We start from the raw sequence: 26291 nt of genomic DNA on the forward strand, positions 1-26291 counted from the left end.
AATGTACTTCCTTTAGTTTCTGCACAGGACTTGCTGTTTCCCCTTTTCGTCTATTTACCACAGAGATGTACACTCACCATCCACTTTATTAGGAACACCTGTACATCTGCACATTCATGCAGTTATCTAAGCCAATCAGGTGGCATCAGCGCACATGCAAAAATTCATGCAGATACAGGTCAAGAGCTTCAGTTAATGTTCACATCAAACATCAGAATGGAAAAAGTGGGATCTCTGTGACTGTAACCGTGGCATGGTTGTTGGTACCAGATGGGCTGGTTTGAGTATTTCAGAACCTGTGATTTTCTGGGATTTTTCTGGGATTTTCACACACAACAGTCTCTAGAGTTTACACGCAATGGTGCGAAAAACACGGAGGGTCTGCAGGCTGGAACACCTTGTTGATGAGAGAGATCAGAGGAGAATGACCAGACTGGTATGAACTGACAGGAAGTCTATAGTATCTCAAATAAGCACTCTTTACAAATATGGAGAGCAGAACAGCATCTCATAACGCACATCAAACCTTGAGGTGGATGAGCTACAACAGCAGAAGACCACATCAGGTTCCAGGACAGTTGAAGACTGGAGAAACACCAGGTGATTTTTTTTTTCTAATCTTCAAACTGTCCAGTTTGGGTGAGTCTGTGCCCATGATAGCCTCAGATTCCTGTTCATGGCTTGTAATCATGTAATCTTCTGCTGTTGTAGCACATCCACCTCATTTTTGTGCATGCTGAGATGCTTTTCTGCTCACCACGGTTATAAAGAGTGATTATTTGAGTTACTATATCTTTACTGGAAGCTTGAACCAATCTGGCTACTTTCCTCTCCTATCAACAAGGCGTTTCCACCTACAGAACTGTCGCTCACACAATGTTTATTGATTTTCTGTGTAAACTCTAGAGACTGTTGTGTGTGAAAATCCCAGGAGATCAGCAGTTTCTGAAATACTCAAACCAGGCCTTCTGGTATCAACAATCATGCCACGATCAAAGTCATCAAAGTCTTTTTCTTCATTCTGATGTTTGATGTGAACATTACATCAAACATCAGAATGCTCTTGACCTGTATCTGCATGATGCTCTTGACCTGTATCTGCATGATGCTCTTGACCTGTATCTGCATGATGCTCTTGACCTGTATCTGCATGATGCTCTTGACCTGTATCTGCATGATCTTTTGCAATGTGCTGCTGCCAGATGATTGGCTGATTAGTTAACTGCATGAATGTGCAGGTGTTCCTAATAAAGTGGATGGTGAGTGTAAATTCTCCCAGTTCCTATTTTTAATAACATAAAATATCAGTTTACGTGAAAAGTGGTGAACACCACCTCTTTATAAATGAACCCATGTGATTAACACTGGAGGATCATTAAACTTAAAAAAAGAGAAACTCTCCAATCCAAATAAAGCTTCTTTACCTCAGTCCAACTTTATTGAAGAAAATGACAAGCGCCAAATTAACTAATTACACATAAGATCTTTTTCCCCCAATGTAAATATATACATTAATTCACATAAATGACTTTGCTTTAGGCACTTTTAACAATCAAGTAGAATTTTTGAAAAAAATCATCTTGTAGTTTGATGGTAAACTACATTTAGATATATTTTTAGACTTTGAATGTTTAGATATAAAATGCAGACCCAGCATGAAAAGTATTTACAAGTAAATAACTTATTTTTATTTTCATATTTTTACACAAATTCATGCAATAAAAGTTTGGTCCATGTTGTGAAAGGTTTATAAAAAAATTTATATAAAATCTTTTTAGTCCAGACATTATAATATTTGGCAACACTCTGGTTGAATGGGTCAATACTGTTCACATGACCTACAGTACACAGCACTTCAGAACTGGTTATACAGAGAAACAAAACATGCATGAGGAAATGAATGTTCAGCATCTGTTGATAAAATAACCAGAAGGTGACAAAATAAAAGTGCACACCTTTTTACAGGAGTGTAATTCCTCAGAAGTCATTTGTATGGAGGTTTAAGAAACCTGTTGGATATCACTGCAGCTGAATTCTGAATTCTCGTTTTTACAAAAGTTTTACAAAACAGTAAATATACTTCACCACAATGACATGCAACTGGTATTATTTATTTTTTAATCTTGCCTAGGCTTTCTTCCGGCAAAGATCATATTGGGTAAGAGCCAGTTTACAAAGTCGATCTGCCTAAACATGCTCTCATCTAAACAAACCTTGCTCACCAAGTGTGATTTTCTCGCACAGTGAATGTCACGCTTTCATCAAATGGCTGGGCAGCTCCGTGTTATCCAGCTCAAATGTAAACCTAATCAGTTCATTCTGTAATCAGATTTTGGCTGTCATAATGTCCGTAATTTGTTAAACAGGATGTTACCCATTTTAACTTTTGGGGTAACGAGGCATTGAAATGTGACTTGTTTCTGCATGCAAAAAATAGAAAATAGAATTGCTTCATAAATGTTTCAAATGAACTGTATATCATAGAAAATGATGAAATATACCTTACTATATTATACTGTGGTCAATAGTCCTTCACATAAAGCATTACCCAACATTCCCTGTGTTACAGGGCCACTGTTAAAACCTACACAGGTAACTGAAACTGTAAAAAACTCATTTTCTCACAAGCTAGGTCAGAAGACCTCAAATAAAAAATGCATTAGAGTAAAAACGAGTATAACCACAGATAAAGACAGAAATGTTGCTTTACAGAGTAGGAGCAGGAGTATGAGTAGGAGTAATCTGCAAGAGTAATGTGAGTAAAGAACCGGCATTTACAGAAATTAGTGTAACCTCTGTTTCCGTACTAAATTTTGTGTAAATAGAAAAGTCAGTAAAATCTGCATGCACTGTAATAATTAAATTCAGTTCTGAGATATGCAGCCTCTCTGCGCATCAAGATGTACTGAAAACACACACATCATAGAAATATCCGCTTATTATCTTTGCACTTAGTTCTCTTACACAATTTACAACATATATATACACTCAGCAGATTCAACAAATATGACCTCTGAAGATGCCAATATGCAGCTCGCATAATGACAATCTGCTCTTCAAACATTCCACTGTGATGTAAAACACACTAGTTCACAACTTTGGCAATGGAGATGATATGTAACCAATATTTTACATTTTATATTACCTCTCATGTTTTATACCTCTAATATTATAGAAGATTTTTTTTTTTTAATTCTCCCCAAAAGCCCACATTATTAACCTTTAAACTACCCCTATATTATTTCAGTCTAACTTTTTTTTCCAAATTCAACTCAATTGGGCTCCATCTTTTATTTTAACACCATGTAGTTTTCATTTTCTTGTTGTAATATGGTCTTTAGTAATTGTCTTTGGTCTTTAAGTTGTTCTTCGGTCCAGAAGGGTAACTTATAAAATAAACATGTTTAAAATTCACTATTCACTATTAAAAATAAGCCTTTTAGACCAAAGAATACAGTACAAAAATTCCAGTATGAGCATAAATGGGTTAAAAAAAAAAAAAGGTAACTGTAAGGGTGTCGCAGTGTTAGAGCACTGTTAGAGTGTTGTTTCTCCTCACAATTCCAATAAATCCTATGTTAAGCTACTGAAATAAAACTGGAATGAAATGCGTACACTTTGAAATATAAGAATTCCTGAATGTATGACATCCATTTTGCTGTCATCCATCCATCCATTCATCCATCCATCCATCCATCCATCCAGGCATCAGGTCCCGTATTTATAGTGGTGGTAGATTATAGGATTCTTATATGAAGATAACATGAGTCTTCGGTAAAGTCTTCACAGAGCATGTTTTACAGCGATGTCTCGTGGTCTTTTCGTGGGCTGCAGCACGCTCGGTTTTAGAGGTCCACGTGTTTGATGGTAAGTGATGGAAAGTGTGTGTGCTTCTGTGTGCATCCTTACTGCTCTGCTGTCCTCATGTCTGTTAGTGTCCTCCCACTGTATTACCCCCAGTTACCCACTGTATGATGATGGAGGTAATGCTCATCACCATGAAGATGAAGCCCAGAGCTGCAAACATGGCTGCCTGAAGGACAAAAAAATATAAACAAATATAAACATTTAAGACGTAACTCAGGTGAGTGAGAAGACTAGCATGGTGGAGCTATAGAAGTGTTTTGTAACATTTTCGCAAATGTCCTACAGACAAAATGATTTTTTTCCAAATCTAACACACTTAGATTTTAAGATCATATAAGAAGTCTTGGAACCTTTAAAGGCGCCAAATGTAAGATTTTGGAATTTGTCATAGGTCGTCTCATCCCAATTTACCCTCATGTACGCTTGTATTTAATTTACATAAAATATGCCTTCATTTATGCCGGCTGGAATTTATTTTAAGCCAATAAAAGAAAAGTCGGCTACAGTTATCTAAGACCTGGAGAAACAACTAAATGGAGAAGGGAAAAATTTTCAGTGAAGAAAAGGTCAGTGAAAGAAATGTTCAGTGAAGCTGAATTAGAGATGCTTCTGTCTGAGGTTGCTGAAAATAAAATTTTAGTACAAATACAACAGATTTAATTGAAGTCAATATTAATTCGAGTCAAGTTTCCATCCTAAACCAATAAACAAATTCTCAAATTATATAAACAAAACGCTGAAAGGAATTAACCACACATTGAAAATCAGACTATCAAAATTAAGAAAACTGCCTCTGGAGTGTTTTAGTGGTGATATGAAATAATATAATAACCTCAAAGAAAGTGACGATGTTCACACACAAAGGTGAAGTGTGTGTGAATATCCACATCATTGCTTCATGCGAATGTGTCTATTACTCAACTGAAGGACCAATAAGCTGATAAAGACCCACGTCTGTGCCTCCCATGCTTCCAGATGAATTATTTTTTATTGTTAATACTTACAGGCTACTACTCTACACACTATACTTGCTATTATTAACAATGCTGTTGATATTGATTTGAGGATTGAACTGCAAATCAAAACATTTTTTGAAGGCTGTTAAAAAGAAATTTAACTGTAATTTACACGCATAAAACACAAGCATGGTGAAATCTGTGTATACTTGTTCTTCAATCACTCGACTTAATCATTCTGATGAATAATGGCTCTTATATTTTGGAGTTTTCCCTTCTGATTTAAAATGTTTTTTTTTTTTTTACCATTTTATAGCATATATCATAAATATGTGTGTTGTAAAATAACAATATTCTGTAAAATGTGTGCATTTGACCAAAACAGAACGTAGGGGTTACATAACCATTCATCATTCATGTTCCAGCCATGTGGTCCTGTGTAGAGCGATAGTGGTAGTACAGTATGTTTACCTGGATCTTTGACCGAGATTTCAGTGGCTCCTGTTCTTCAGGTACGATGCGGATGTAGAATATTCCAGGCAGTATGAAAATAAGACTGGGTGCTGATGTGGCTCCTGGGAGGAAAAACAACAACAAATAAGAGTTTACTTTGTGTTAGCCCTGCACCATTATCATTATTAATATTTTCACTATGTTAACAGCCTTTAAACACAGCCTTTTTACAGTTATAAATGCTGGAAAAGCTCACCGATGACACCAAAGATCTCTCTGATGTCTCGGACGAAGATGACGAGTAGGTTGACGAGGATGAGGAGAATCACAGCGATGCCGATGTGGCGAGCCCAGTGGAAAGGTTTATCAGGGAACAGCAGCTGCTGCACAGCACGGCGGATCTGAATACACACACACACACACACACACACACACACACACACACAGAATGCACACTGTTGTTTAAAAAAAGAAATGACAGAATTCTCTCATATTTAAAGCATTCCAGACTAATAGACCTTTGTGGGGACCAAAAAGGATCATATCTCACCATAAAGACAAGATAATGTTTAATGTCCTCAAAAAATACAGCGCTTTTATAGCTTTTACTAGAAAACTAAAAGGGCCAATTGTTTATGGTCAGGTGAAGACTTAGTTAACTGGCTACACTAATCATTATGTCAGTGGAAGGTCCTCACATTGGCTACGTTTACATGCACATCAATATTCCGATATTAATTGGAATTTGGCAATATTCTAATTAGTATTGAGTCATGTAAACGCCGCAATCAGATTGCACGATTCAGATTAAGACAAAATTCCGATTCCCACCACTGGAATATACCTGTTTTAAGCAGAAATTTGTTGCATGGAAACACCTTATTCAGAAAATCCACTTAAGGGAGATATATGTGCATGCTCAGTCCGCAAGGAATTGTGGGTGCTAACAGATGCTTAGCTGTAGGCTAGGTATTTAGGAATGGCAACTCAGGCATACTTACAACAACCAAGTATACAGGAATATTCTGATGCCTGTACGCATATAAACATCGTATTCGGAATATGGCTGCAACCTGAATATAGATCTTATATGGAATTTGATGTGCATGCGAACGTAGCCATTGATAGAAAAGCTAATGTGTGAGTTTGTGTGGCTGTTTGTGTGTGTATTTTACCGGGAAGAGAACAACAGGCACAGTGAGGGTGACAGCCACCAGCACTGCCAGGCGCACACACAGCATCATTGTGTCATTGGTGCTGTAACTCTTCAGGAGTTCATCTTTCACATTACCTGCACACACACACACAAAGGTCTCAGAGTGTATACAGCACATTTCGAGTCTATATTCATACATAAACCCTGAATATAGTTTTATTTTACATCACCAGCACATGCTTACCATAGAAAGTGAGGTAGCCAAAGATGGCTGTTAGTAGGTACATGATGAACATGGCCAGTATGGAGATGTTAGCCACATTCTGCATGCGCTTCTTAGTTGGACTGGTGTTGATGAATGACAGAATATACACACATACAGACAAAATCAAAGACATTCATTAGCAACCAACATAAAATAATCCCTTTATTGTTTAAAAAAATAACAGGTAACACTTTACATTAAGGTTCCCTTAACTGACATTATTTAACACTCTATCTAACATGAACAAGCCATGCAATTCATTAATGTTCATACCATCCATTAATAAAATTAAGTCCACAGTGAACAATATGACCAATTAACACCTTAAGTAACATGTTTGTCAACTGGAAAAATTCAGAGCTGAACCCAAAGCAACCTTCAATATTTACATCTGGAGACCAGAGTTCAGAAGCTTATCGGCATTTAGCAATATGCTGTAATTTATCTTTAGCTGATTTTGTGGACTTATGTTTAGTCATGAATTGAATAAACATTCAGTGCAGGTATATTTCATTAACATTTAAACAAATGGCAATTAATACATGTTTTAACTTACTTTGTTAACATTACTCATGGTTTATTAATATTAGGTTTTACACTTGCTAATGTTAAGTAATGCATTCAATAATTGCTAGGTAAGAGAACCTTAATGTAAAGTGTTATTAAATACATGACATAGGTGAATTGTTAAGTAGTTAAAGTGTGTGTATATGTGACCCATAAATAAAAACATACTTTTTCAGTTCCGTGTAGATGGGCAGCACTTCAGGGTGGCACACAAAAGCGAAAGCCAGAATAGGAATGGTATACGCAGCCTGCATAACACAATGTAAACAGCTCATCAGCTTCCGTATAGTACGATTAATGCAACTACTACTATCACAACTACTGCTACCACGACTATAACCACTACTACTGCTACTACAACAACAGCCACTACTACTACTACCACCATTACTACTAATGACTACCTCTGCCACTACCACAACAACCACTACTACAGCAAACAACCACAACTACAACCACTACTACTATTGCTATTATGACTACTACTTCCACTACCACAACTACAACCACTACTACTACGACTACAACCATGACAACAACCACTACTACTACTACTACCATTACTAATATGACTACTACTGCCACTACCATGACAACAACCACTACTGCTACTTCTACTACACTACTACAATCATGACTACTACTACTACTACTGCCACTACCACAACAACCAGTACAACCACTATTACTACTACTTCTACTACGTTACCACAATCATGACTTCTACTATTACTACTACTAGAACTACTGCCACTACCACAAGAGCAACCACTACTACTATTACTACTACTACTACTACTACTACTGCCACTACTACAAGAGCAACCACTACTACTATTACTACTACTACTACTACTACTGCCACTACCACAACAACCAGTACAACCACTACTACTACTACTTCTACTACGTTACCACAATCATGACTTCTACTATTACTACTACTAGAACTACTGCCACTACCACAAGAGCAACCACTACTACTATTACTACTACTACTACTACTACTACTGCCACTACTACAAGAGCAACCACTACTACTATTACTACTACTACTACTACTACTGCCACTACCACAACAACCAGTACAACCACTACTACTACTACTTCTACTACGTTACCACACTCATGACTTCTACTATGACTACTTCCGCCACTACTATTACTACTACTAGAACTACTGCCACTACCACAAGAGCAACCACTACTACTATTACTACTACTACTACTACTACTGCCACTACTACAAGAGCAACCACTACTACTACTACTACTGCCACTACTACAAGAGCAACCACTACTACTACTACTATTACTACTACTACTACTGCCACTACTACAAGAGCAACCACTACTACTACTACTGCCACTACTACAAGAGCAACCACTACTAATACTACTACTGCCACTACTACAAGAGCAACCACTACTACTACTACTACTACTACTGCCACTACTACAAGAGCAACCACTACTACTACTACTACTACTACTACTACATCGACCACTATTACCACCATGACTACTACTACGTCTACTACTACCATTACTACTATGAATACTACAACAACAACCACTAATACTGCTACCTCCACTATTACAACCAGTACTAATATTATTACTACAACTACTACTATTTTGACCACTACTACTACTTTCACTACTACTACAACTGCAACTACCTCCACTATTACAACCAGTACTAATATTATTACTACAACTACTATTTCGACCACTACTACTACTTCCACTACTACTTCAGCTGCAACTACCACTGCTATTACAACCAGTACTAATATTTCTACTACTACTACTAATACAGCTACAACTACTATGACTATTACTACCACTGCTACTACCAGTACGACTAGCAATAATACTAGATGTAGGAATCTATAGGCCCTGCCTGAATCAGTTTGGATTCAGGGTGCCACAATACAAGTACAATATGTTATTTATGTGTCTTGATCTTTTATTTATGATTTTTGGAAGTATAAACACTTGGGGACTTAATGCTGATTTTCTTTTTCATTATTGTACATGCAACAGAAAGCGGCATTTCTTACCTGTGGCGTGAGGGTGATCAGTTTTGCCTCACAGGTGTTGTTTGTGTAATCAGCATGGGTGTGTGTAGTGGCAAGAAGAGGCGAAGTGGTGGTGTTGGTGCTGATGCTGGAGTGTTCCAGTGTACACGCGGTGACAAACTTCTTATAGATTACCTATTGGACCATGAACGAAGAAATTTATTTATAAGGAATTATATAAAAGGCACTTTATATTAAACTTTTTCAGACTACTTATTTATTAGACTGCGGTGGAGGAACAGAGGTATGAATGGATAAATGAACTGGACTCACAGATATGAGGAAGAAAAACATGCATGTGAGCGAGAAACCACTGGTGTAGCCAAGATACCCTGAAAGTGATATATTACAGCATGATGTAAATATGCAAATTACAGCACCAATAACCAATATTAAGAGCTCATTATGACAATCCTTCTGTAAGACGAAGGATTTAAAACACTCTAAGTGTCTCTGTAAGTAGGAATGATTATGAAATATGATGATGGGGGAAAAAATGAGAAAGAAGGAAAAAGGAGGGTTGACGTACCAAGATGGCGCATGAGGGCAAGCGGTAAGATTATACAGATACTGACGATGACGATGAGATAGCTTCCATTCACATACCACTCTCTAACAGGGCACACACAAAAGAATGGTGGTTGAGAAAAACAAAACAAAGCAAGCACACTATTATTATTATTAGTATTACTAGATATCCAAATTCACAATTAGATGATTTATTAAACCGTTTATCAAACCATGAAAATTTTTGTTGACTATCATACACTACTACATTTCATGAAACATGAAACATTTGGTTGAAGAAATGGTTGGTTATATGAAAACAATACACACCAGGTGTGTGATGCAACATGAAGCTACCCCACGAAGTGCATTATTTTTGTATAACAGCACAGGCTGGAGTGTGTTATTCCGCTTATACCCCAGCAATTTCCAAACAATTACAATGTTTAATTTATTAATGGAGGACATGCTGCCCATTTTAACAGTGTATAGTTAGACTTAAAAGTGTGGAACATCCGACAGACAAGTTAGTTCCTGTTCTCACCTACGTTATACTCGCAATAAATAGTCATTCCCTCACCAGCCTCTCTCTCTCTCTCTCTCTCTCTCTCACACACACACACACACACACAAAGTGCAGTCTGTCATTTTTACCAAAAAAATGGAAAAAAAACAAAAACATAACCAAAAGTGAAAGCACTTACAACCAAGACTCCATCTATAAATGTTAAATAAATATCTCCTAACAAAAAAACTTCACCACATCATACTTTGTTAAAATACGTTGTTTTAAAATCTATTCACTATTAGTCCACCTTATGAGTTCCTGTCTATGAGCTGTTACTACAGAAACAATCACGTATTAGAAGGGGAGCATTAATATTAACTTATTATTCATGTTACAGCCGGAACTACCTATGCTGTTATACAAAATAATGCACAGAGCTGTAGTGCTGCAGAAATGCCATTTATATTTATATAAAAAATGTATTTATATAATAATCTATTCACTTATTTAGCGTGTTTTCCGTACTTGATAGTGATTCTTGTGATTTCTGTGCGCACAGTGCAAATCTGTTTACCTTTTTCAGTCTGTATTTCTGCAAATGAATGAAAGTTTTATGAGTAGGTGTTTCAGCCTTACACACTCCTCGGCCAATGTTTTTTATTGCTTTTTGGTTCATTTACTTATATGTAGTGTGAAACCAAACCAACCATCTAAGAACCAAACGTAATGATTCCCACCCAGTAAATGGAGAAATAGGTGAGAAGGCACCTTTTTTTTCATGGTAATGATGTGAATAAGAAATAGAAGAAAGAAAACTTCTTACGACTTTGTGTCTTTGTCCAACAGGCCTATTATAACAGCCGGCAACTCCATCTTCACAATAAAGAGGTAGCTGGACATGGCTATAGGGCAACAAAGAGAAAAAAACAAAAGCACCATCATGTGAAATGAGTAAAGCTTTCACTACTGTACATATGCATCGCTACTTAGGTAAGTTGACAATTCCAAATATTTTTAATCTCTTCAATCTTACCTCCAATGTTATGAATGGTTATAACACAGGCTGCTATAATTTTGCCTGGTGTTCCAAACGCACGGTTGCCCAATTGCTCATATGCACGAATCCCTAAAATAACAAAGATACAAATTGCATGATGGTATGATGATATTATATAATTCAATAAAAATCACTGGAAAATGTCAGATTCTGCATAAATCATAAGGATTATAATGATTACATGATCTGTAACTGGTGTAAATGCTCATTTGAGGTCTGATGTCTTACCGACCACTCCAGCACTCTTCAGCAGCAGGTGGATGGAGTACGCAGACAAAATAGCAATGAGGCTGATTAGAACTCTACAGCAACAGCAACAAACAAGAGAAACGGTTTGTCAATTTCCAGAGTTCACCAGCCATGGTGCCTTTTTGAATTTGATCTATTTGGCATTATAGTTTCTCAGTACCAAATGTACCAACAATGTGAGGCATAAATCTGCCCTGTAATCTCATTAGCAGCATTAGGCATCATCTGAAGTTGAGCTGTTTCCTGAGCCACACTCTGCTCTGGGTTACACTGCTGTATGCTACCAGCTCATAGCCATGACAATGAAAATGAATGTAAACGCATTGCAAGAGTACATACTGTATTGTTTAACTTTTTGTTGCCTGTGATTTTACTGAACTGCAGTACTGAAATATTTGCAAATGCTCACAAATTGTTAAACCACAATTTAAAACAGAAATGCTTCTTTCTTTCATTTCTTCCCATAAGGTTCTTTGTAATGGCATTCTCCTTTAAAAAGAAATCTTGTAAATCTTGTACCTAGAGTATGTGGAATGACACGTCACACAGTCTGATCTAAATACGTCTAAGGCGGATGCTGTTTCATGGAAAGAACCCACATGACTCCCTCCCTCCCTCCTTTCTCTCTCTCTCTCTCTCTCTCACACACACACACACACTTATATCCAACCTTTACTTAACTGAGACTCAAATTCGATGGCATGGGAACACTTAACTGAGCTAAATATAAAAGCACCCCAACTCCAGACACTAACATTCTTTCATTGCACTGGGAATAGAAACGTTCTCACTTTCTGATGTAGAATTTGGACAAACTGTATAATACACAGGAGCAGTGATTGTTAATCCTGTTCTAGTCATTATTCAAGGCTTTACACACTTGTGTGTATTCTGGGCAATGACTATTAATTACAATTAGATAAGAATATTCCACACATCACATATACACATTGTAAATGACATTGTGACTCACAGAAAGAGGATAATGCCAGTGTTGGACATGGCGTATGCTAGACCCAGAATGCCGCTGCCCATGATGGCATTACTGAGATTGAAGATGGACATCCCAAATGACGTCTTCCCCACAAACTGTTAAAAAAAAAAAAGCATAGAATTTAGTAATACCAGGACACATTCAGATTATTTTTAAATCCCAAGAGGAGCTCCTGTCATTATGTTCCTGCTTTGCCAACCAAAATTCAATTTTTAAAATGACGTCAAAAAATCACAAGGCACATTTAAGCACATCAGCAGTGTCAAAAAATACCCTTTCTTACAGTCACACTAATCACATTTACTCTATAAAGTCTCATTATAAATGGATGTGATCCTGTCTACCTTTTCTAGACCCCTTTTCATTTAGGAACAAATCTATCCCACAGTAAATAAATAAATAAAATTACATAGTAATTTGTGAACTGTGTAAACATTTCGCCTTGAAAGTTGACTTTAATTTTCACAACACATCTAGAGAAAGACTTAGCATGAAATTTGAGACATGAGACATAACAAATGTTACCTTCTTGCTATGGAAAGTAAGAGTACTGTTATACAACTTCCTTAATTCAAACCTGCTGCTTATCTATATACAATTCCATTAAACACACTTTATGCTACCAGATGTGCTGTGCAATCTGTAAAGGTAAACCTAAAAAAGCTACAGACAGGCTACACACAACATTGCTAACTAGAAAATCCTAGCAGGCAGAGAGAAAAAACTGAATTTTACCACAAAAACTGAAATACTACTGTATTTCAGTGGACTGCACAGCTCCATGCTAACAGCGTAAATGATAAAACATGTATTGGTTGAATTGATATTTTCAAAAATGCTTGTATTTATGCATACCCAATTAAGTGTATAAACTTACTTTACACAACTGTTACAAAATTAACATAAGTGCATGTCCTATGCAGACTTCAACCAATATCTTATTACTGAAAGGAAATATTCAAACAAAATACAAGAAAATTATGAAATAGACCCTATACAATATATACTGAAAGAAAATATTAAATGGTGATTCACAGCACATTTAACCGTACGCTTCACTAAACAACCTGTTAGTCACCTAGATATACATAATACTCGCTCCTTTTGTTTTCTATTGGCTCACAAGGCTGAGGTTGGTCAAAGTTCACCTAGATAAAGCTAAATTAACCGCAAACATGTGTCTTTCACATCCTGTGTCCTTTCTCTTTCACTGAATTGGCTTGTGTGAGCAAATTTTGGTCTGACCGCTGTTTTAGTTGAAATAACAGAAAAGTGTAATTTTCACATGTCTCCTATATCATTGTAGCCAAGGGTCAAAAATCATAAAATGCTATAGCTAAACCATAAATGTTGGCACCCCTGACAAAAGTTTGAACACTTCCAAATAGACCTATAACCAATGTTAGATAGATTATGTGAGAATCTGTGCACACTTCATAATACTTACATCTGTAAACTCAGCTTTTTTCTTCCCATCAGTCTTCTTGGGTAGGAACTCTTCTCTCTCAGGCATGTTCTCCAGGGCATCAAACCTAGGAATCAAACAACAAAGTACATGCCTTTTCAATGCTCAGAAAAAAGAAGGGAAGTACAGATTAAGAAATAAGTTTTTTTTTTCTAGCAAGTGATATGTTTCCTTCCACCTTTTATTGTACGTTTTACAGCTACATTCTACCACCCATTATTTCATGCTATGATCCTACTGCACAATGTTTACAAAGTATTTACCATGACACAGAGCTGTTTTCAGATAATATACAGTGGCTTGGGAAAGTATTTGTACCCCTTGCAAATTTATTAAAAAAGCAAAAACTGAAATTTAGGATTTGGGCAGTTTCTGCCACTCTGCCAGATCCTCTCAAGCTCAGTCAGATTGGATGGGGCGCTTTTTGAATTGCGTTTTTTGAATTGAATTTTTGAAAGGCCTCTCCACAGACGTTCTATGGAGTTCAAATCTGGGCTTTGGCTGGGCCACTCGAGGATATTCAGAGACTTGTCCTAAAGCCACTCCAGCACTGTCTTGGCTGTATGCTTCATTTTCAACCTTCGCCCCACTCTGAGGTTGTATGCAAACTAGAGCATCTCTTATTTGCCCACATTCATCCTTCCCTCAATTCTGACCAGTCTCCCCATCCCCACTCCTGAGAAGCACCCCATAGTATGATGCTGCCACCACCATGCTTTATTGTAGGGATGACAGTGACAGTGTAGCTGTGCTTTTATGGGTTTTTGCCAGTCACGTCCTCTTAATACTCAATGCCACCAATATCAGCTAGGGATCTAGCAATTAACATTAACTAGCTAGCTAAAATATCTTCCCAACTAGTTAAGAACAGCTACAAATTCCTCAATTAGGGTGACCTAATTTAGTACATAATTTAAAATATAATAATTTAAATCATTTTTGACGAGGCTGGCTACTTTTTCTTTCATCTTTAAGAATATATGATCATATGATCTAAGGCTTATGCTAACTGATTACACTAAAGTTTATTAGAAAACACTGAAGCTGTATCTTTCCTTCCACTCTTGATGATACATTAATAAACATCACATGATTCATCTTCTCTTATCACAGATGGAAACTGTAGACACACTGAGATTTTATCAGAAACATGATATATGTGAGAGTTTTGGCTAAAAGAGAGGTGTAGGTATTAAAGTGAAAGGAATAACAATCTAGTTTTATCTACATTATGTCTGTATAGTCTATCTCTATTAGTATATCTGTCTTAGATTCAAATAATTGGTTTTATTGAAAATGTGAACTACTTATTCTATTCTAACTATTCTAATCTAATATGTTTTATTAGGCTTTGTTTCTCATTTTATCATTGATTTGTTCAGGTCACTCTAATCTGAAACTGTTTCAACAAAAACAGTGAAAGCAAACAAGAACGTGTGCACACACACGCAAAACACACATTCACACAAATTCAAATAGAGATTACTTGCTCAATGATAATTTTTAACATTAGCCAGGAAAGTGGATTAGAAAAGCTGTAAACATCCTGATAAGCTAAGCTTACAAGAAAGCTTTGTTATAAGTTATTTTAGTTTACTTATAACAATTAGACAAAAGTGGTATGTTCTAACTTCAACTAACACAATATAATGGCACTGAGTATTATTCCTTCTAACTTATTTCCTTATTTCCTATTTCCTGGTTGCTTACACAATGTTCAAAAACAGGTAATAAGGTTAATGCTACACTTAATATTTTAAAGAAATCACTAAAACAACTTTGTAATGCTTGTACAATTTAAAAGTGTTTCTAGAACTGTACCAGTCAAAAGTTTCTGAACATGGGGAGGTTTTTGTTCCCCCATTTAATTACAGTTTAACCACTATTAGCTGACTATTTGTCCAGTATATGTGTTCCATAAAATACCTAAACCTTTTTTTTCTTTCATTTAAAGACTTATTCCCTGTCCACACTTGGCTGTAATTGTTTTAGTAGTGAAATTGCACTTGTTTGGGGATGCAGTGTAAGACTGAAAATGACTTTAAACCTATATTTGTTTTGAAGTGTACATTGGACAGTGTTCATATTAATGGCATGACGATGCTATGTGTGATGAAAATGTCTAATTAGAGTGATCCAGATTGGCCTTTTCCAGTTAGATCTAGCTATTTGTTTCTAATAATGATTTCTCAGATTGCGTCTATCTACAGTACATCTTACTTAGATTACCAGAAGATTTAATCTCAACCCATTTCTTGACGTTTAACAAAAGAAATGTTAAGACGGCGAGTTCAAAAACTTTTGACTGGCATTGTATCTTTTAAAAAACTGGTTGGAACTACTAGGTGAAATCTCGTCAGTGTTTCATTACATATGATCATAGTCCTTCTGTTTGTACAGGGGTATAAAATAACAGACTGCGCCTTTAAAAAGTGCTATAACTTGCTTAGATGTCTTTTGTGGGTTAGACTACACCTATCTTAATGACAATACCAATGAAAGCTAATGTTTCATATAATAAAGCAGATTAACTTCATTTCAAGATCATTTTCGGGAGTATTTTATGTAATCCAACCCTTCGCCCTGTGAGCAGCAGCAGTAAGGTTTTAGCTGAGTCATGCCTGCTCAGTGTAATACTACACCTGTCCAACAGGGGTCAGAATGACCCAAACATGAGGTTGCTATGGTTACTAATTAGCCTCAGGTGAAACTCATTAGCCAGCTGCCTATTTATATCAAGTGCACAGTCATGCTTCGTAAAGTCTCCTGAATTTCTGTGCAAGTCTTAGCTGTGGCTCTTTGAATCCTTTGTGTGTACATATTGCCCTTAAAATGATTCTTTTCATTTACTTTTTTTCACAATTCAGGGATGTGTTACAGTGGTTACGTTTACATGCACATCAATATTCCGATATTAATCAGAATTTAGCAATATTCTAATTAGTACGGAGTCATTTAAACGATGCAATCCGATTGTCCGATTCAGATTAAGACAATATTCTGATCCCCACCCTTGGAATGGAAACACCTTATTCAGAAAATCCACTGAAAGGAGATATATGCGCATGCTCAGTCCGCAAGGAATTGTGGGTGCTAACAGATGCTTAGCTGTAGGCTAGGTATTTAGGAATGGCAACTCAGGCATACTTACAACAACCAAGTATACAGGAATATTCTGATGCCTGTACGCATATAAACATCGTATTCGGAATATGGCTGCGACCCGAACATAGACCTTAAACGGAATTTGATGTGCATGTGAACGTAGCTAATAAAATTAAATGTGAGGTGAAAGTGTTGAGATCTATGTATCTAAAGTGCTTTAAAAAATGTAACATGTCGAATTATGAAATAATCTTTGCAACTTACTCAAGCAGTGTTCGTGTAACATTACATAATCTAGCCAACAACTATCTGAATATCTTTAAAATGCCAATTCATCTTTGTTGTATTACTTGGGAGTGAAATAAAGGTGGAGCGCTTCATGTTGTGTTCTGAGCAGAACATGAGAGCTTTAAACATACCCATCCTCCTCGATCCTTTTCTCACAGTGCCCGTTCACCATCTTATCAAGTTCCATGGTGTAGTGAAAGAATAGAGACTCTCCTCTAAGGGCAAACTCTGAAAATGATATCTGGAAAACATGCAAATGCAAAAAAAAAAAGGAAAAACAAGCATTTAATACAAGTTACAGGATGTTTAAAACACATGCTCAATGTTCTCTATCAGAACACGCTAAAAAAAATCGTGTATATCCCAACAGCCAGACAGATTGGAGTACAAGCTTTGTGCTCATTCACAAAAACATGTAATATCCTTAGTGCATAAAGAGAAGGGGCCTGGGATTGTTCATTGTTAGGACATGTTGAACAGTGGATTTCGGTGCCAAAATGAAAACTAAAAAAAGACGGAAACCTATTAAAACCAAAGACTGTGCCCAAAATTTAGGTCTTATTAGTGTGGGCATTTGAGGACTGTAAACGTGCAGTAAAAATAATGCATGTTGTAGAAATTTTACTATAAACTAGTCACGTGTGTGTATCAGTGATTTGCATACAAGCTGGTTGTTTTCATCTTGGTCTCTTTACTTGAACCTCCTGTAACTGCAAGCTAGTTAAGTACATTGGCTGTGCCATATAGTTCTGTAATGCAGCCAAATGTTCACTGCAATAAAAAATACAGTTTAGTTTCTGACATATGGTTCAGTCTGAACAAACAGTTACACCTAATCATTTGTAAACAATAAGGAAAAGCCTCCAGATGAACTACCGGTAATGCAAATGCAGGTGGACATACAGTACGCCCCACCTCCTTCACATTAGACACTGGGCTGAGAATGACCACGTAGATTTTGAATGTGTATCCTGGTGTGTAACAAAATAAACACAACACAAGATATGAATTTATGCACAGATAAAGATCAAGACGTAGCAATTGTAAATGACTCAGTTCACATGTTGAGCAACATCACATCAAGAATTTGTGACACAGAGACCAACTGTGTGCTTGTTGGGCAGGAAATTTAGAGTCTCAGACAGAAGTAATCAGCTTTTGGCAGTACGTTTCTGTTGGTCCTAGTTTCTCATTCGTTCCTTTCCGTTTACAGTGTATGACTCAGGGCTTTGTTTGGAGCGTCATACTGCATTCCTTCTAATAATTTCACTAAGACGCCAAAGAAGGAGATGCTTCTGATTACTTAAACACCAAATAAAGATACGAGCGAACTCAGATATAAAGTTTTCCAAAAACAGTAACACACATTTGTTCCTACTATGGAAAATTATGAATATAAACAAAAAGAGCAAACATTACTTATCCATGAACTCAAAAGTGAAAAAAAAGAGCTTATCTTAAACCAGTCCTTTAAAGAGTATATGATAGTATATTCTTACATCCATACATAATAACATAACAATCTCTTATTTAAAGAGCAGTTCAATAAAGCAGATTATTCCTTGCTGTGCCAAAACTATTCTCAGTTCTGGATAAAAGCAAAAGTGGCTGTCATGGATATATTTCAATGATTAACAGACTGTTAAGTCATCAAAGCAGATCCACTTGCAATCAAACTAAGATATATATATATATTTTTTTACATTTTTATCACCAGGTTTAACACTAGGTGCTGTTCCTTTCTCAAATCTATGCTTAAGATAAAAGAAAATATCAACTAACCACACTAAACGCAGAGAAATTGTAGCAGCAGGTCCGTCTCGAGGGCGCGTGGTTCCTGTCTGATGCAAGACTCTGTCGCTATTGATGCTTTCTCTACCACTCACTAGCGCTCCTGCCAGGAACAACTGATTCATGCAAGAGTGAAAGAACAACTCACAGCTGAGAGCTTCACTCCTGTACTTTCTATCTTTCTTTCTATCTTTCGCTCTTTCTTTCTTTCATGCCGGTGTTTCAAGAGTTTAAATTAAAATCCTCTGGTCTGTGTAGGTTGCTGTGCCATCTGTCACACACTCTATACAGCAGTGTAATGTTTCACCTCATATCTGTCTTTACACAAACGCAGCAGAGGACGTAGGATTAATACAAGCGTGTATGGAAGGAAGGGGTGTGTGTGTGTGTGTGTGTGCATGTTTGTTACTAGACACTTAAACAAAGAATAGCCACAAAAGCATGTGTGCACATGTAAGTGATTTTGTCTGTGAACAACAGACAGATAGAATGAAATGATATGAGAGTACCTGGTACTGATATGTGTGTGTTTTGTTGTATATATGTGTGTGTGTGTGTGTGTTTTCATCCTGGTTGTTTGTGGAGCATTTGTAATGAGATTAAGAGATCAGACTTTTTGAAGGTTACCATGTGCACCTAGTACAGTGAAGCCATAAACACACCCCAAACTTTAACCACCAGAAAATCTGTTAGCTTTTTTTTTTTTTTTTTTTAATCGAATTATCTCTCTTATTCTAGGTCAAATGTATTTTTCATTTTTTAAATAAAAGTGCAGATTGCTTTCTGTATGCGATCTGATCTCTTGAACTATTTATTATAAAGCACAAACAACTGGTTGAATTTGCTGGGATAATAAACGTATAATTGTGCTGCGCATAGTAACTCCTAATAGGACTAAATATAATTTTGATGTGATCATGTGACCAGCTCATTAGCTTACAGTCATTCCTCATTAGACTGTTATAGATATTGAAATCACATGAAAGCAACTGGAATTTGAATTTTTCGAACAGACTCTGTGGTAACATGTTCTCCATGTCAGATTATATGATGAAGATCCTCTCTAACAGTAGACCTGAGATGATTACTACATTCTGTCATCCTCCTATTGCTGTCTTTTACACAAGTATCATAGCTTGTTAATACAAAATTTCAGACACTGCCAGACCTTTTTTTTTTTTAAATGCAACACCCTGTCCTTGTAGAATTTCCTATAACAGCACACTCTATCGTATATTATTCCTTACTTTACCCCCTGTAATAAAATACTGCCAACTCATCAGTATTAAAACACACCCCAAACATTGACGTAATTCAGGTCAGTATTATACAAATGATTCATTATTAACTGATGAACAACAATGTAATGGATAATTAAGGAGTGTGACTGATCTCAATGTTACAACAATTCAGTACTGTATGTCATACGACTGTAACACTATGACTTTAAAGTGAACTGATATCTTTTGTGCTTTTCATAACAAGCCCTTGTGCACAGTGTATAATTAGTGGTTATATGAAAGTTACAAATGACGGTTGGGTTTGTGTGTATGGTCAACTGAGTGTGTACACGTGGCTCTATGAACTTTTGTTCCGGGTGCCACACACACATACACACACACACACACCAGCAGTGCTCTGTACTCTAAGAAAATGTTAACAGTCCTCAGTGGAGACATAGCATCACCTGGATAAATCTATACAGTGGATATAAAAAGTCTTTGTTATTCTAAGTTTTTGTTATGAAACAAAAATGAAACCAAGATAAATCATGTCAGAACTTTTCCCACCCTCAATGTGAAATTACCATGGAAAAAAAATTAAGTGGAAAACATTTTAGGGAAATTTTGGGGATGTGGCTGTGTTCAGAATGAACCAATCACATTCAATCTCATGTTCAAAAGTAATTATCATACAGCTGTCATCAGTGAAATTATTCTGATTAACCCAACTAAAGATCAGCTGTTTCTGTAGGATTTTCTTGACATCTTCTGGGTTTCATGTGACTGCTGAAGCCATGGTCCGCAAAGAGCTTACAACCCCTGTACAGGGTTTCACTATGGAAAGGAATCGATCAGGAGAGGGGTACACAAAAATGTCCAAAGCATTATGTGTACCATGGAACACCATGAAGACCATAATCAACAAGTGGACAGAATGGAGCACCACAGTGACATTACCAAGAACAGGACATCGTTCCAAAATTTACAAAAGACAAAAACTTACCAGGGAGGCTGCCAAGAGACCTACGGCAACATTAAAAGAGCTGCAGGAATATCTGACAAGTACTGATTACTCTCTGCATGTGACAACAATCTCTCACATTCTTCACATGCTATGGGGTAGGGTGCTAGACAGAAGCCCTTTCTCACAAAAAACGTCCAAGCTCAACTAAATCACCCCAAACCATGTGGTAAAATGTGTTATGGTCTGATGAGACCAATTCCAAAAGATATAATAATTCCATAATTCCAAAAGGTACGTTTGGTGCAAAAAAAGCACATTAACAAAAGACCATACCCACGGTGCAGCATGGTGGTGGCAGCATCATGTTTTATGGCTGCTTTTCTAGAGCCAGAACTGTAGGTTTTATCCAGGTGGAAGGATTCATGAATAGCTACAAATACCAGTTGATTTTAGTGCAAAACTTTGAAGCATCTGCGAGTAAGCTGAAGATGAAAAGGAATTTCACCTTTCAACATGACAGTGACCCAAAGCATACATCCAAATCCAAAAAGTTTTTTTATTTTCCATTTTTCCCCTATTTCTCACCTTTCTGATTGTTTTTCACATTATTTGTATACTTTGCAATTGCAGATTAAAGGTGAGAAAAGATCTGACATGATTTATCTTAGTATCGTTCTTTTACTTCATAAAAACCTGCCATTTTAACAGGGGTGTGCAGACTTTTTATATCCATTGTATTTTTGCAATAACATTAAATGCTTATTCACCTTTCTAAAGGTGATTACTAATTAATAATAAATGTCTAATGTATACTCTAATACCACAGCAATTTGCCAAACCTAATATTTACTAAAGAACGGTGCATAGTACCTTTTATGTTGTTGTTGTATTCAATGTAGTCCATGAAACAAGTTTGTTCCTGTTATCATGTATGTTATCGCAGCTATAAACAGTCTTTCAAAATAATGCAGCTTGTCATGTAACAGAGGAACCATAAAGTGAAAAGATTTCTGTCCTGAAAACTTTCGTGTGTCTGAAACCTTAGTTACAGTTACACCTCTGACTATTATAAAGTATTGACACTGGAGACTCCTTCCAAAAAATGATAAATAGACAGAAAACTTCATGATTATACAGGTTCTTTTATTTTGGCTACATGCAACTTCTGCCATACACGTCCCTGTGAATTAGCTGCTACTATAGTAACAATAACCTATTAGAACAAGCGCATTACCGTAAACCTGTTATTTGAAATACAGCAGGCAATATCGTCAAGAACTGCTGTTATAGAAAATGTATCACACCTTCTGACCAATCAGATTCGAGAACACAACAGCGCAGTGGTATAAAAACCATTCAATTTCATGCTTGTGGGCTCCTGAGTGGCGGAAGAACTGTTATTCACCCTATCGTCTGGAGGTATCGAGTTCAAAACACTGACGATGCCACAGCCAAGTCAGCAAAATTGTCTGTGCTCTCTGGATGGCACCAGGGTGGCATTACTCACTCCCCTGTTGATTAAAGCAGCTCTAGCTAATTGTCAATGTCTAATGAATGCAAAAGAAGGCTGACAGCAGTTTCCTTCAGCTGTTGCAGCCCTTACTCTCCCTGGTGAAGCATGGTGGTGGCAGCATCATGCTTAGGGCTGACAGAACTCGGGGTTTTATCAAGGTGGAGGGAATCATGAACAGCTACAAATACCAGTTGATTGTAGTGCAAAACCTTCAGGTGTCTGCTAGTAAGCTGAAGATGAAAGGAATTTTATGTTTCAGCATGACAATGACCCAAAGCATACATCCAAATCCACAAAGTAATGACTTAACCAAAAGAAGATCAATGTTTTTGAATGGCCTAGCCAAAGCCCAGACCTGAATCCAACTAAACATTTGTGGGGTGACCTGAATCAAGCTGTGCACAGGAGATGCCCTCACAATCTGACGGTGGGTAACTTTTATGTGATAGAGGTAGGTGAGGATGGGCAATGACTGGGAGATATGTAAGGTATTAGAAATACACACAACGTTAACTACCAATAAGTTCCTAGATTTAATCAAAACGCAACAGCATATTTTAATCATGACCTTAATCATGGTCAAAGACTTAGATCTACCATGTGAACTATTTACAGTTACAATACGCCATAGACTACAGTGAGTTGTAACTTAGCCAGTTTTGCTAATGTGTTATAGATGACATGAATTAATACATTAGCATACAATAGTGCATTATTTATACAGAGTTAGTGTTTGTTTATTGAACTCCTGTCCTTATCTGTTGTATCTGTTTATACTATAAAGAGGAAAAACATCTTTATTATATACATATATACATATGATACTTGTATGTACATAATATGTAACACACACACGTTATGTATATAACATACGTTATGTGTTATGTACATAAACACGTTGTGTGTTACATGTTGTATGCTTTTCTAATAAATGTTTAATTAATACATTTGTATGCCTTCAATCAAAGAGAGAGGAAAAACAGCGATGAGAGCAGACAAGTTATCATAAGATAAATGACACTCTGACAGAACTGATAGAGAAAGTAAACAGAATACACCTACACAGTGATGGAGTGAATGAGACAATAGTTATTCAGGATCTATATCTATTAAATCTAGACTTACAGGCATCATCCTCCTTATAATTCTTACTCATATGTTGTGTGAGAAATTGAGGAGGTGACTGTTTGGATCGCAGGCTGTACTGAGCGGAGCACATGTGTACTTTTTTTTTCATCATAAACTACATGACGTAATGGTTTTTAAATGTCGTCAGAGAGCAGGATGTAGACACGGTTTTACCCATGAGTCAATGTGGAAACAGCAGGCCGAGTCACTGAGCACACGTGGCTTTCATGCTGCGAACTTTATAATGTTCCTACAACAGCATGGCTGGATTCTTTGAAACTGTTAAACCTATTTCTTATTGACACCTGTAGTTTATAAAGATGTTGAAGCACTCCATATGTAATGGAAACTTTAGTTGTTTGACAAGGAAACCTAAGGTTGAATTTATTTTTAAATATATAGCCTATATATTTTTAATCTATGTGCAATGTGCAAGTATACAATATATAGTGCAGCTCTGTGTATATCATTAGAAACTTATAGCTCTAAGTTTCACATGTCACATGCCAATAGACTGAATAACAGACCTGGCCAGAATTACCCCAAAATTCATAGGAATTTCACAGAAATGATATGACAAGCCACTTGCTTAATTCTGGAGAAATTCACTGAAAATCAACTAGATGTATTTACATCTACAATCAAATGACGTGTGGAAATGTTTTTATATCTTGCTGGGGATCAAATGTCCTCACAAGGAGAGGATTAGCTAACAGTTTGGACCTCGTGGAGGCATTTGGCCATCACAAAAACTGCAGCTTTTGGTTAAATAATGTTCTTGTTCAGTGGATCACTGGTCCACATATTTGATTTGGCACAGTTTTTACACTGGATGCCCTTCCTGACACAACAACCCTCCCCAATTTTATCTGGGCTTGGAACCGGCACTGAGAGCACAATGTTGCATGCAACCTCAGTGGCTGGAGCTGGTTCCCTGTCCGGGAATCGAACCCAGGCCGCGGCAGCGAGAGCACTGTGGTCACTAGTCCTCCAGGAACCCTCTTTTGGTTAAATAATAATAATAATAATAATTATTATTATTATTATTATTATTATTATTATTATTATTATTATTATTATTCCTTTTGGTTACTGAGATTAAGGTTAGGGTTATATTAAGGGTAATAATTATGTAATAATTACTATCACAAGGATAGTAAGATGAACGCACGTGTGTGTGTGTGTGTGTGTGTGTGTGTGTGTGTGTGTGCGCGCGCGTATGTACACATGTATTATCTCCCCGGAAGTGTTAGCGCGTGCAGCCAATCATCAAAGGAGACACTCTCATTCACCAAAAATTACACACACAGAATGTTAATATTACAATAAAGCAAAATAAATAAATAAATAAATAAAATAAAATAAAATAAATAAAAACCAAGAAGCAGAAACAGGATTATAGCTTTACAAAACTCTACATTTATCCAAATAGAGACTGAGAGACTGACGTGTGAACAAGCTATTAAATGTATTTAACATTAACATTATAGTAATTATAATAATAATAATAATAATAATAATAATTAAAAACACTAGTATTTACATAATAAGTGTTAACTAATAAAAAAAAAGACTAATCAACTATTCGAAGAAGTTTTGCTTTTTATCCTTTTTGCTAAGCTGTTAAAGGAATTCATTAACACACTGGCCTTACCTTTCTTATAACAGACCTGAAGCTAACGTCCAAGGCTTCCTGTGTGTTTGGATAACTTTCTGGTGATGGAGAATGGACCAGCCTGAATGGACAGAGAGACAGATAATGTGGATGAACTTGAAGGATGGTAAACCACGCGGTGAAAGAAAGAAAGGGAAAAAAAAAAAGAAAAAAAAAAGCGCGCTGACGGTTAGCCCCGCCCCCGGAAGACTGCAGATGCGTCGACTTCCGTATTGTATGTATTGTATGGTCACAGCTGCCCTGCTAATTGAATGTATTACAACAGTTCTTGGGAAGGATTTCACATATAGTTTCGAAAGTACCCAGTTTCTGTTTTCGTCATCTCTGAGTTTTTCCCACCCTCTGTGTCAGTAGAGTCCGGGTGATTCCGCGTTTGGGGCTGCTGTTTGTATCCCACTATTACATTTACAAATATGTATATAAAGTGAAAGTACACGACATTTTCAACATAGGTCAAGTGTCCTTCATAACAACCT

The 26291-nt window shown here is 36.6% G+C and overlaps 1 protein-coding gene across 3 annotated transcripts; it reads right to left on the reverse strand.

Annotated features, from left to right (window-relative positions):
• Positions 1-1416: 1416 nt before the first annotated feature.
• On the reverse strand, positions 1417-25951 carry slc38a5a (solute carrier family 38 member 5a). Of its 3 annotated transcripts, none has more exons than XM_026923529.3 (16): positions 25795-25951; positions 17653-17762; positions 14111-14195; positions 12643-12758; positions 11649-11722; positions 11397-11489; positions 11187-11265; positions 9878-9960; positions 9622-9680; positions 9331-9483; positions 7433-7512; positions 6677-6777; positions 6452-6567; positions 5533-5677; positions 5295-5398; positions 1417-4033 (listed from the first exon to the last, which is right to left on the reverse strand). In XM_026923529.3, exons 2-16 carry the CDS (start codon positions 17706-17708, stop codon positions 3932-3934), a joined length of 1446 nt encoding a protein of 481 aa, XP_026779330.2. In that variant the 5' UTR covers positions 17709-17762; positions 25795-25951; the 3' UTR covers positions 1417-3931. The 3 variants fall into 3 exon arrangements, with proteins under 3 accessions (XP_026779330.2, XP_053092300.1, XP_026779321.2); XM_053236325.1 differs by having other exon boundaries at positions 25811-25938; XM_026923520.3 differs by lacking the exon at positions 25795-25951 and adding an exon at positions 19304-19665.
• Between the last annotated feature and the right edge of the window lie 340 nt (positions 25952-26291).

The sequence above is a fragment of the Pangasianodon hypophthalmus genome, chromosome 8 (assembly GCF_027358585.1).
Source record: "Pangasianodon hypophthalmus isolate fPanHyp1 chromosome 8, fPanHyp1.pri, whole genome shotgun sequence".
Lineage (NCBI taxonomy): Eukaryota > Metazoa > Chordata > Actinopteri > Siluriformes > Pangasiidae > Pangasianodon > Pangasianodon hypophthalmus.

What these genes read in the sequence shown, in the direction of transcription:
- slc38a5a (XM_026923529.3), bottom strand. Translation starts at nt 17,708, where the DNA reads ATGGAACTTGATAAGATGGTGAACGGGCACTGTGAGAAAAGGATCGAG. An exon ending in TGCCTGTTGTTCTCTTCCCG is followed by an intron (nt 5,678 to 6,451) that starts GTAAAATACACA and finishes GTGTGTATTCAG; the next exon opens with ATCCGCCGTGCTGTGCAGCA. An exon ending in AGAGATCTTTGGTGTCATCG is followed by an intron (nt 5,399 to 5,532) that starts GTGAGCTTTTCC and finishes TTTTCCTCCCAG; the next exon opens with GAGCCACATCAGCACCCAGT.